The sequence below is a fragment of the Rousettus aegyptiacus genome, unplaced genomic scaffold (genome assembly GCF_014176215.1).
Source record: "Rousettus aegyptiacus isolate mRouAeg1 unplaced genomic scaffold, mRouAeg1.p scaffold_m13_p_4, whole genome shotgun sequence".
Taxonomy (NCBI): domain Eukaryota; kingdom Metazoa; phylum Chordata; class Mammalia; order Chiroptera; family Pteropodidae; genus Rousettus; species Rousettus aegyptiacus.
The window spans coordinates 122,760,654-122,774,085 of record NW_023416307.1 but is presented as its reverse complement, the minus strand read 5'-3'; the positions used below and the strand labels follow the sequence as shown (position 1 = coordinate 122,774,085).

Sequence of the window (13,432 nt, the reverse complement as noted above, 5' to 3'; positions counted from 1 at the left end):
TTGGTCGTTCTAGCTATCATTGAGATTGCAGTATTGAAGTCTCAAACTGTTATGGCAGAACTTGTATTTCTCCCTTCAATTCTATCATTTTTTTGCTTCACATATTTCTCTGGTCTGTTATTAGTTGTATAAATGTTATAATTGTTATATCTTCTTGCTGTGTTGAACATTTTATTAATATATAGTGTATTTTTTTTTGTCTCTTATAACAGCTGAAAATTTAAAGTCTTTTTTATTTAATATTAGTACAGCCACCGCTGCTCCCTTTTGGTTATTACTTTCATGGAATATCTTTTTCCTTTCTTTCATTTTCAATCTATTTACGTCTTTGATTCTAAAGTGAATCTGTTGTAAACAGCATATAGTTGGATATAAGTGTCTATATATTCCACCAATATCTCTCTTGTTGGAACCTTTAATTTACATTTAAAGTAATTACTGTTAAGGAGGGACTTCTATCATTTTGCTGTTTGTTTTATATGTGCCTTATAGCTTTTTTTGTCCCTCATTTCCTGCATTCCTGTCTTTTGTGTTTAGTTGATTTTTTTATAGTGAAATATTGAAATTTTTTCTCATTTCTGTTTGTACGTATTCCACACCTATTTTCTTTGAGGTTACCATGAGGATTACATTTAACTTCCTAAAGTTCCAACGCTGTTTGAATTTATACTAATTTAACTTAAGTGACATACAAAAACTTTTCTCCTTTATTTTTATTTTATTTTTAAACGCCTACAGCACCTGGTATTCCTAGGTGTTCTCCCATCCAAGTACTAACCAGACTTGACCCTGCTTAGCTTCCAAGATCAGACGAGATCTGGTACATTCAGGGTGGCATGGCCGTAGACCTTTTCTCCTTTATAGATGTGTCTCCACCTCTTTTGGGTGTTAATGTCACAAAATTTACATTTTTATACATTCTGTGCCCAAAACATAATGTAATAATTTTTTTTAATGCATTAGTCTACTAAATTATGTAGAAAACAAGGTTTGAGAGTTTCAAATCAAAGTTGCAATAATACTAGCCTTTACAAGAGTTGTTTTTTCTTTAATTGTGTTAGTCTCTTAAATCATATATATATATAAAAATACAGTTCCAAACCATCATTACAGTAATACTAGCTTTTGTATTTGCCTGTGTATTTTCCTTTATTGAGATCTTTTATTTCTCTAACAGCTTCGAATTACTGTCTAGGGTCCTTTCATTTCACCTTGCAGGACTCCCTTGAGCATTTTTTACAGGGCAAATCTAGTGATCATGAACTCCCTCAGCTTTTGTTTATCTGGGAATGTCTTGATTTCTCTCTTTTGAAGAACAGTTTTGCCAGGTATAGGAGTCTTGGTTGGCAGTTTTTTTTTTTTTTCTTTGAGCACTTAGAATATATCACTACACAGTCTTCTGGCCTCCCTCAAGTTTTTGATGAGAAATCTGTAAATTATCTAATTGATCCCTTGAATGTGATGATGCTCTTTTGCTACATTCCAGAGGTCTTTCTTTCTTAGTCTTTTTTTTTTTTTTTTTAAGTTAGATAATGATGCATCTTTTGACTTCCTCTTACTTGGACTTCATTGAGCTTCTTGGTTGTTTTTATTCATGTCTTTCTTCAAATTTGGGAAGTCTTTAGCTATTATTTCTTAAAATATTTGCTCTGCCCCTTTCTTTTTCCAGACTCCCTCAGTGCATATGTTTCTTCACTTGTTGGTGTCCTACAGGCTCTTTAGGCACTGGTCACTTTTTCTGTCTTTTTCTTTCTGTTCCTCAGACTTCATAATTTCTATTGTTCTATCTTCAAGTTTGCAGGTTCTTCTGGTTACTCCAATCTACTTTTAAATGCCTCTAGTGAATTTTTCATTTCAGTTATTTTACTTTTTAGTCCCAGAATTTTTTTCGTTTCTTTTTAGGTGTTTGTTGAAGTTTCCATTTTGTTCATATATTAGTTTCTTTTTCATATCTTTCTTTAGTTTTTTGAGTATGTTATAGACAAGTTGTTTTAAAATCTTTGTCATCTGTGGCCATGCCACCCTGAACATGCCTGATTTTGTGTGATCTCGGAAGCTAAGCAGAGTCAGGCCTGGTCAGTACTTGGATGGGAGACCACCTAGGAATACCAGGTGCTGTAGGTGTTAAAAATAAATAAATAGATGATTGATTGATTGATTGATAAAGTCTTTAGTAGATCTGACATGTTTTTCAGGGATAATTTCTGTTGATTTATCTTTTCCTTTTAATGGGCCATAATTTCCTTTTTCTTTGTACGCTTTGTGATTTTTTTGTTGTTGAAAACTGGACATTTCAATCTAATAATAAGGTAACTCTGGAAATCAATCTATCCTTTTCCCAAGATTTGCTAGGTTTTGTTACTATGTTGTTATTGTTGGCTGTCTCCATGTCAGAGATCATCCTGACATGTAAACTTAAGGTCCTCTAAGGACACCTGTGTTTTTCCCTGTGTATGTGCAGTCACTTTCTAATTTTCTATGTATATACAGTTGCTTTTGAAAGTCCTGGTCTTTAATATCTGTTTCCCAAAAGAGGAAAAGGAAAAAAATGGGGAAAAACAACCCAGTCCTTTCAGTGCCCTGGAAGTTGCTTCACCCAAAGATGAGGAGTCTTGCAACAATAAGGGGAAGTACAAAAACAGTGGTCACCTCCTCTCTGTCTGGACCTCTGATCAGAAACAGCAATCAGTGATTGGAGCACTGATCCCCAATATCTGGAGGAAAAGGGTCATTTTTGCCCACCCTGGCTCTCACAGCTCTGTGCAGGCTGCTGCTGCAGGAACACAGTGCACATCTGCTTGCTTCCGGGTGGAGGTGGGGGATGGGTAAACTGCTACTGTTCTAAGAGCTGAAATTGACTAAAATTAACCACAATTTATTCTCCAAGCCTACTCTTTATCAGGTTGAGAATTTATATTCCTAGTTTGTTGAGTGTTTTTACCTTGAAAATGTGTTGGATTTTGTCAGATACTTTTCTGTCAGTTGAAATGATCATGTGGCTTTTCCCCTCAATTCTTTTAATGTGGTATGTTACATCGTTTGATTCATATATTAAATCAACTTCATATTCCTGAAATAAATCCCTTAGTCATGGTGTATAATCCTTAATATGCTTCTGTATTTGGTTTGCTTCTGTTTTGTTGAGGATCATTGCACCTATATTCATAAGGAATATTGGTCCATAGTTTTCTTGTGATATCTTTGTCTTATTTTGGTATCAGGTAATATTGGCGTCATAGAATGATTTAGGAAGTGTTCCCTCCTCTTCTGTTTTTTTTTTGGAAGAGTTTGTAAAACATTGATAAGTGATATACTTTTATTCCAGAAAAAATATCTGCCCATTTCAGGTGCCCAGGTTGACTACTCAGAACTTTGAGCCTTACTTTGGCAGGGGTAGTAGGTGCTGACTCAATTCCTGACCCTTGTATTACTGATGGGTTTTTCCCAGCCCTATCCCAGTGGGGCTGGGAGTTTACCAAGTCTCTTTTACAAGTACTAATCTCAGTAGTTTTCAGTGTAATGCTGGTTCTGTTTGCCATCTTCTGCAGTGTTTTTAGAGCATTCCTTCTGGAAACTGTCAGCTTAAAGGAGTGTTTTAACAGCTGGCTTTAGAGACAAAAGAATTCAAAGATCATCTCTAAAAGGATATTTTGGTAGTAGCTTTTTATTTTATTGAAATTGTGTAGAACAGACCTGAAAATTCTGTTGTTTTTTCCCCTTGCATTATTTACATTAGAAACAGCTATTTTATGATTACGTTTTCTTCATGCCATCCTGTATCAATATCTCATTGATTCCTTTGTCATTCTGGGTCCGCACTCTAGAACTACAATAATAAATCACTCAAAGCCACAGTGAAAGCAAGAGGCACGGTCCTCAAGCCACCATTGGGCATCTTTCTGAGCCCTTGTGACCCAGCCACTTTTCGTCCACAGGTACCACGTACACAGATCTCTCGGCCGGAATCTCCAGGGATGACCAGCCCCTCCCCACGTATCCAGATAATCTCCACCGACTCTGCGGTAGCCTCACCTCAGCGCATTCAGGTACCTGCACCAGTCCCACTTGGTACCAGCCACCTGCCTAAGGGTTTCAATAAAGAGTTGTGCTTCTTGGGCATCAAATACAACATCATTTATTCTTTAAGAAATAAAATAAGAAAATTTACATTTATTGAAGTAAACTATTGTTTCAAACTATTGGAATGAAGTGCCATTTTGTTACTTTTGTGCTTCCAAATTGAAAGGCAGTATGTCCTCATAATAAAGAGTATGGGACTCTTCCCCCACTTGAAGTCAAATCCAGTGTCCTTCTTTATAGCTTTTTTGACCCTGGAAGATGACCTTTTCAATGCCTGACTTTCGTTTCATTTAGAAAATGTATGTAATAGTAATACTTACCTCATAGGATTATTGTGAGGACTCAGCGGGATATTGCTTATAAAGTGCTGTCCTAGAGCAGTGCCTGGCACATAGTAATTTTAGTGTATACTAATTATCTCTATATAGTAACTAGTATTACTAGTATTATTGTTGTTATTAACTAATTAATATTCATTTATGGGAAGTTAAGTCTTCCCCAGGGCTCTGAACCAGCCTCTGCCCCATTGAACAAAGAGAAGGTATGGGTTTTTAAATCAAGATCAACAAACTCAGATTAAAGATTCATAGTTATCTAAACCAGCTGAATCAAAAGGCCATATAGGAAAAATTAAATAAACATGAACAAAGACGAATGGCAGAAAAAAAATTAGTTATATAATATGAGAGAATAAGAAAAAGGGTTGCTTTCATAGTTTATATCAAGCTCAGTACAAGGGAACAGTATTATAGAGTAACTGGATAATTTCTATAGTGTTTACCCACTTTTAAAAGTGATTTTATGGACTATCTATTATGAACTAAGCATAGAAGAGTTCTAAAAGGTAAAATGTTAAAATTGTATTTGCACTTTATTTGTATTGCATAACATTTTATCATAAATGCAGGAGTTTATATACTTATCATTGTTTTAACTTTACACAAAGTAGGAAACACATATCTGAGTGTTTGGAAATTTAAAAGTAATAGTGTGACGTTGTTTTATTTTTCTCTTTCACTTTGTTCTTAATTGCTGATTATGGCTTTAAAACAGGTCCTTTATAGTTTCATGTAGTAAATGTTAGGATCCTGCCCACATAATTCTGGCTGGGAAAGGAGCTAGTATATTTAACCATGGCTGTTATGTTGTGATTTCACATCCGTCTGAGGGCAGATGAGAACATAGACAGTTCCCCTAGGAGACTCTGTCAGCAGCTATTGTGTATTTCAAGAGGGTACACATTTTCCCTGAATTGGTATAAGAAAACTTTCTGTTTTCCTAAGGGCCTTTCTAGCATTTTATTCCATATAGTGAGACTATCCCCACTGCCTGGTGCTTGGCCCATGGTGACTCTACTGTCCTGGATCGAATGCAGAGAGGTCCCTTGAACAGATATTCTCATAGAATAGATCCTTGGCATTGAGTTTTCAGTCTTTCTAGGAAAGATAACAGGTTAGCACAAGTTTTATATGTAAAACTTGTAAATATAGTTGAAAATCTTTTCATTGTGAATAAAATTAGACATACCAAAGTGCAGCTAAGCTGACTATATTTCAAGGTTTGGATTTTTAAAAGGAGAATTAAGGTTACAGTACAATTTTTAGGTTCTTGATGTTGATGCCAATGGCTCCAATGAAGTTTTCATTTCTAGCCCTGATTTCAGTGATGACGCTGCCATGCCCTGAGGCCTGAGAAGAGAATAAGTGTTAGGATGTTTTAATGAGTAACAGTGCTTGGAACCCAAATAGTGGCTTCTCTGATAAGGTTGGGAGGGAAAGATTATACTATAAAGATAATATGCTTGGCAGCATTTAGGAGGATTGCCTCTAAATGGATCAGATCTTGACTCCACTCAGCTATATGACCCTAAGGAAAGTTTCTGTAACCTGTATGTATCGGCTGTAAAATAGAAATAAAAATAGTACTTATTTTATAAGATTTTTAAAGGATTAAATGAGACAACTTCTGTAATCTTATGGGAAGCAAACATCAATAAATGTTGCAGCTGACTTATAATTTTTTAATGTTTTATTTTTATAATTTTAAACTTAGCAGAAAATAATAGTACATGGAAATTCTATATACCCTTTACCCATATTCACCAATCGTTTGCGGTAACTTTCTGAGTGTGTATATATATATTTTTAAAATTATTTGAAAATAAGAAACATCACACTTCTTTGCCCTAGATACTTCAGTATGTATTTCCTAAGAACAATGACATTCTCTTAACATAATCACAATACATTATCAAAATCAGGAAGTTTACCATTGCATGCCATGATCTAACTTAGTCCATATTCTAAAATGTCATTAGTTATCCCAGTTAAGTTTTTTATAGTTATATTTTCTCATTCCAGGATTTATATTACTGTTTTTAATAATAGTAATAATTAAGGTATGGCAATCAACATAAGACCAGCATATCTAGTTATGCAGTCCAGGGGAGGGCTAGCTAAAGCATAGACTTATTTATCAGTATCATGTTATCCTAATGGCTGAAAAAAGGCTTTGGAACCAAGTGGGAAGGGTGACAGTCCTTAGGATGTGGGAGGTAGCCTTGTGGCTGGGATTCAGAGCTGTTGTTTTTGGGAGACAGTGGTCTAGGGTGGGAACTATGGGAGGAGATAGGGGACTAAGAAGAGCTTTAGAGAGCACCACTTGTCTGAGAATGAGGTGTAATCTAAGCCATCCAACCACAAAGTAGCTTCTCAGTAAATCTTAACAGGTTTTCATCATATGCACATCTTTCCAGACCAGCATTTTCAAATTGTGGTTCTTTATTACTTTCCAGATTGCAAACATTAGGTTCAAATTTTATTTTTTAATCTATCTTTCAAGGCAATTAAGATTAAAAGAAAAATACACTTGGACATATCACACACCAAATTTGACATACTAGATATCACCAGTGCCTCACTTGTACTGCCATGTTTGTTCTCTTTGGGGCAGATCTTGGTATAAAGCTTTTCTTGCCAGCTCTGTGCTATTTTAAGGGTTTCCTGAGATATTCCTTCATATTCTCCATTTCGACTTTATGTTTTTCAGGAGATCATTGTTGTGTTCATTGTTTGACATAAGGGAATGTTTAAATTTGGGCTTATAAAATAACATTTATATTATAAAATACTTCTTTTATCTACTTTATATATTGAGGTTTCACATTTTACTAGAAAGGACTTCTGCTGTTTATATATTTTTTAAAAGTTTGAAATCTTTATTTTAGTCTTTGGGGGAAGGGATCTTGAGCTCTTAGAGTATCCATCTTTGTCTGCTTCTTTCTTCTACCGGCTCTTTATTCCTATGCATCCCTTCTTTGAGCTACCAGTACCTGTTCTCTGTCCACATCCACAATCATCTGATATTCCCTTTCTCACTATGATGTTCTAGTGGCCCCTCTCAGGTACTCATAAGAGCTATTTGTTTGTGTTGAATGAGTAATAAGTGCACACAGTAACAAAATCACACCAAACAGGGTACAGGATAAAAGATGAGTTTCCCTTCCTCCTCTTCCCCAAGTTTCTCCCAAGAGGTAGTGACTGTTAACCATATTACTTATTTATTCTTTCAGATACAGGCTCTGCATGTACATCGACAAGCACATGTGTGAATACATACAGCATATTTTTAAATCCATGTCAATATTCTGCCCACGCTTCCTGCAGCTTACTCTTTTTTTCTTAACAATGTCTTTTGAAGATGGTTCCATGTGAACACATAGAGCTTCCTCTTGAGTGGTGAAATGATGTCCCATTTCATGGTTGCTGCAGTAAATAACCTCTACTTACTTAATTTAGCACATGTGAGAATATTTCTGTATGGTCAGTTCCTCTAAGTAGGATTGCTGGGAGAAAGGTTGTGTCCATGTATAATTTTATTTTTTATTGAGGGATACTGTAAGTTTCACTTAATGTTGTTAATAGGTTCTGCTTGTTTAAAATGACATGTAACAAACCCAGTTTTACTATAGGCTAATTGATATAAATAAAAGTTAAGTTCCTACAGCATCTCATCAGCATTGTAAGAAAACTACATGGAACAAAATGATGTTGTTAAGAGGGCTGCTGTAATTGACATAATACATTAGTTTTAGGTGTGTAACATAATTCAATACTTGTATAAATTGTGAAATGATCACAATCAGTCTACCATTCATCACCATACAGTTAACTTTTTTTTCTTGCAATGGGAACTTTTAAGATCTCTTGGTAGCTTTCAAATATGCAATACAATATTATTAACTATAGTCACCATGCTGTACATTACATCTCATGACTTATTTATTTTATAACTGGAAGTTTGTACCTTTTGACCTCCTTTACCCATTTTGCTCATCTTCAACCCCTGCTTCAGTCAGTCACCAGTCTGTGATCTGTGTCTTTGAGCTCATGTTTTTTTGTTCGTTTTGTTTCTAAGATTCCATATAAGTGAGATCGTATGGTATTTGGACAATTTAACAATATTCTTCCAGTTTATGAGCACAGAATTTTTTTCCTTTTATTTGTATCTTCTTTAGTTTCTTTTATTAATGTCTTACAGTTTCCAGTGTACAGGTGTTTTACCTCTGTAGTTAAATTTATTTCTAGGTATTTCACCCTTTTTGATGAAATTGTAAATTGGATTATTTTCTTAATTTCTCTTTCTGATAGTTCATCATTAGTATATAGAAGCACAGCAGATTTTTGTATATTGATTTTGTATTAAGCAACTTTACTATATTCTAACAGTTTTTTGATGGGATTTTTAGGGTTTTCTACATATGTCTTCTGCAAATAGTGACAGTTTTACTACTTCTTTTCCAATTTGGATTCATTTTGTTTCTTTTTTTTTTTTTTTTTTTTTTTTTTTTGGCCTAATTATACTGCCTAGGACTTCCAATACTATGTTGAATAAAAGTGGTGATAGTAGGCATCCTTGTCTGGTTCCTGTTCTTAGAGTAATTGCTTTTAGCTTTTCACCATTGAGTATGACGTTAGCTGTGTGTCTGTGTATAATTTTGACAGTAGTTGCCGGAGTTCCTTCAAAGAGGTTGTGCCGACTACCATCCTGATATGAGAGTGAGAGTGCCATTTCCCCACACATTCAACTATATGTTGTGCTGTGTATACTTTTTAATCTTTTTCAGTTTTCTAAGTGAAATGATATATCATTCCTGTATAAATTTTGCATTTCTCTTATTGTTTTTGAATATACAATGTACCTCTACCCCATTTACTTTTCAACCAATAGGCTTTTTGAAAATTATGTCTAATTTTATTTTGATTATCTTATTACAGGTTATCCAATCAGCTAAGTATCTGTTTTATAAGAGGATTCATATTCCTAAAACTTTACAAGAAATAATTCTGGGCTAAGTTTTATGGTGTTGACTGTAGTTCTTTCCTGTCCCTTCTCTGCATTTTGGGTCTACTTTCTCATCTCTGTATTTTTTCTCTAGCAGAGCCCTTGGCTTTAAATGTCATTTAGTTCAAAATATTTTACAATTTTTCTTGAGACTTTTTCTTTGCCCTATGTGTTATTTAGAAGTGTGTTGTTTAATTTCTTAATATTTGGGGATTTTTCTAGCTGTCTTCCATTACTGATTTCTGGTTAAATTTCATTGAAGTGTAAGGACATACTTTATAATTATTTTTTTTTAAGGTGTATTTTATGGATCAAAATGATTTTGCAAGCTTGAGAAGAATGTGTATTCTGCTGTTGTTAGATGGATTATTTTATAAATGTCAGTTATTTCAAGTGGATTGATAATGCTATTCAGGTCAATTATTTTTCTGCCTGATTTTCTGCCTGCTCTATCTTTTAATTGCTGACAGGGGAGCAATGACATCTCCAACTATCAGAGTTGATTTCTCTATTTCTCTTAGGCAGTTCTATCAGTTTTTGCCTCATGTATTTTGATATTTTGTCATTGGGTACATACATATTTAGGATTATTGTTTTGGGGGGGAACTGACCCATTTATCATGTAATGTTTCTCTTTATTCCTGATATTTTCCATGTCTAAAGTCTGCTTTGCCTTAAATTAATGTAGTTACTCAAGCTGTCTTTTAATTAGTGTTAGTATGATATCTTTCCCTTTTAATCCATCTGTCTCTAGGTTTCCTGTAGACAATTTATAGTTGAGTCTTTTTTTTTGTCCAAAAGACAGTCACTGTCTTAATTGGTATATGTAGACCATTCACATTTAAAATGATTATGGATGTATTTGCATTAATGTCAACCATATGTCTAACTATTTTCTATTTGAGACCAGAGGCTTCTTATTCTTCTTTCTTGGATTTTGATTAGCAATTTATTATGATCCCTTTTATATCTTCTCTTAGTATATTAAGTATACTTGACAAATGTTTTTAGTTGTTGCCCTAGAGTTTACAATATCCATTTCAAACTAAGTCCACCTTCAAATAACATTATTCTATTTCACATATAATGCAAGTACCTTAGAGTATTTCTAGTTCCTCTCTCCTGTTCCTTGTGACATTGCTGTCATTCATTTCACATTCAGTACATTAGTGTTATTATTAACTTAAACAATTATTTTTTAGATCCATTAAGAATAAGAAAAATAAGTTTTTATTTTACCTTCTCTTAATTAAGAGGGGATGGAGACAAACTTCTTATATCTTTATGACAGGAGGTAGTTTGCAAATGGGAGCAAGGTGCCCACCTGGTTAGTTTCTTTCTCTCCCATAGGAGTGGGAAGGAAGTAAGGGAGCTATATCTGTTGACATTTGCATTTCAGAAAGATGGATCCCAAGTCATTGAGAAAACATTTCTGAATTGTGAGACTGGCAAAAGGCTTAGCTAACCATTATAAAAATTTATGTATATGTGAAAAGGATAGAGCAAGAAGTTCCAAAAGGAAAGGGGGGAGGGGAAATAACTTTCTTATTTTCCGCAGGGAGAGTTAAGCCTCTTAGCTTTAATTTGTATTTAGCTTTACAAACAGCTTATGCTTAGATGTAGTTTTTCAGTATTTATTCTGCTTGATGTTGTGTGAGCTTCATGGATCTATGGTTTGGTATTTGTCATTAATTTGGGGAAGGTCTCAGTCGTTATTACTTTAAATATTTCTTTTTCATTCTCCTTCTGAAATTTCATTTTGCAAATGTTATATCTTGAAATTGTCCCATAGTTCTTGGATGTTCTGGGGGTTTTGTTTTTGTTTTTTCATTGTTCCCTTTGCATTTCAGTTAGGCAAGTTTCTGTTGACCTATCTTCAAGCTCACTGATACTTTCCTTGGTTCGTTCCTTGGTTGTGTCCAGTGTACTGGTGAGCCCATTAAGCATTCTTCATTTTCTCTTACGGTGTTTTTGAGTGCTAAGATTCATACTTTCTGAGAATTTACATTTCTCTTCCGTTCTTGCATGTTGTCTACTTTTTCCTTTAAATTAATCATGGTTATTATAAATTTCTTGTCTGATAATTCCAACATTGAATTGGGTTCTGATCCTTGAGTTGTCTCTTCAGGTTATGTTTTTCTTGTCTTTTGGCATTCATTGTAAATTTTGTGTTGAATGCCAGAAAATATCAGCTGTATTAGGTAATAAGAACTGAGGTAAAGAAACCTCTAGTATGAGGATTTATGTTAATCTAGCTAGGGATTGAGCTATATATTTCCTGTAGCTGTACACGCCAGAGGCTTAAAATTTCTCTAGCGTCTTTGTTTTCATCTCCCCCGTTGACTTAGGGCTTCCTTAGATATTCTTCCTCAGAGAATCTGTGTCTTGATGCTCTTCCAGCTATAACCTCCTGTTATAATGGAGCCTTGTTGGTGTGGTGGTAAGTATTAGGGAGAGGAAGTGTTCTACAATCTTATGATGAAATATCAGTCTTTTAATGCAGTGGTCCCCACCCATTTCGGCATCAGGGTCCTGTTCTCCTATGAGAATCTAATGCCTGAGGTGGAGCTGAGGCGGTAATGCTAGAGCTGGGGAGCATCTACAAATACAGATGAAGCTTCACTCTCTTGCCCACCCCTCACCTCCTGCTGTGCAGCCTGGTTCCTAACAGGCCACAGACTGTTGCTGGTCTAGGGCCTGAGAGTTGAGGACCCCTTGTCCTTAGGCTGTGACCTTTACAAGTTTTTTAATTACTTCTGCTCCCCCTGCTATATGAGAAAGGAAGGCTAGAGGGGCCTGGAGTTGAAGAAATACCCTTTCCCCAGGGGAATAGGCCTTGGTTATGGAGAACACTCTTGAGTTTATTTTGCAAAAATTATTCTTCCCTTTCCCTTGCCAGCTCCACGAGGGGATTTTTCTCATCTTTTTACCATAAGAACCAAGTAAAGTTCCTGGAACTAAGACTATAACCCCGAGGAGTTTCTCACTCCCATGCTAGTCCATACTAAGTCTCCAGCAGTTCATCATAATAACAATTTAAGTGTCTTACCAGCTAGGCTTTTGCTCCAGGTCAGCAGATCTCAGACTTCATGATTCACCTCTCCTCGGATTTGGGGGTGGGGTTTGCTTTGCACACTTAACTGGTGAGCCCAAGGAAAGTCATTGATTTTCAGTTTTTCTAGCCTTTTCATGTGAGGCTCTAGGGTTGACTTCCCAGCTCTTTACGTATTGAAGTCGAAACAAGTTTACTTTGAACTCCATACTCATCTATCTGATAGTTTATTTCATAGATCTACTTGGGCATTTCATACTTGGCAAGCCAAAAACAGATTTATGAATTCCTACTACCACCTCATGACTCAGGTTAGAAACCAGAGTCATTCCCGACTCTTCATTCTCCAGTCCTCATAACTCTACCCATCTGCACATGCTGTCACTTCATCCAGCATGTATTTTGCAGTTCCTCAGCTACTTTTTGTTCTATATGTTTTTGTTTTTAACATCTAACATATATAAGATCTGTTTAAAATGTAAAGCACTTCCCATCATTCCCTTACTTAAACCACTGAATGTATGTAGAAAACACTCTTTTATGTTATTCAAGGAGGAAAACTGTCAAATATTTTATCTACCTAAACTTGGGATTGAGTTAATGGGGCTAAATAGAGAAATTATTCATTTGATTGTAGGCTATGAGCAACACTAATTATTCATATGAGTTAAAAGTTATATTTAAGTAAAAGATTCATTTGCCTTTTGCAAAGATCGAAAAATATTTTTAAATAGATTTCTTTTTAATTTAACCATCTTTGCTATTGTCTTTTGTTATACTCTAATATATCTTGACCTGTAATGATCTGACAAATGTTTTATATATTTATATATAATATATACATGTATTATGTGGTATACATGCATGCATATAGTGTGTATGTATGTGTGTATAGATATAAAATACTATAAGAAACTTGAAAACCTGATTTTAGGAGAGAAAATCCCCTTAAGTGGC

At 34.9% G+C, this 13,432-nt stretch overlaps 1 protein-coding gene and 2 pseudogenes across 5 annotated transcripts in view; 2 read left to right on the top strand and 1 right to left on the bottom strand.

The window, feature by feature from the left end:
• The window catches only part of NR2C2 (nuclear receptor subfamily 2 group C member 2), a 75,143-nt gene that overhangs the window by 32,794 nt on the left and 28,917 nt on the right, over positions 1-13,432 (top strand). For all 5 annotated transcript variants that reach the window (XM_016122041.2, XM_016122040.2, XM_016122038.2 and 2 more), the window contains one exon: positions 3,936-4,046. In XM_016122041.2, coding sequence (XP_015977527.2) covers positions 3,975-4,046 — 72 coding nt within the window. In that variant the 5' untranslated portion in view covers positions 3,936-3,974. Of the gene's footprint in view, positions 1-3,935; positions 4,047-13,432 lie in introns of those variants that run through there.
• LOC118602672 lies at positions 730-848 on the bottom strand (annotated as a pseudogene).
• Positions 2,006-2,124, top strand: LOC118601840 (annotated as a pseudogene).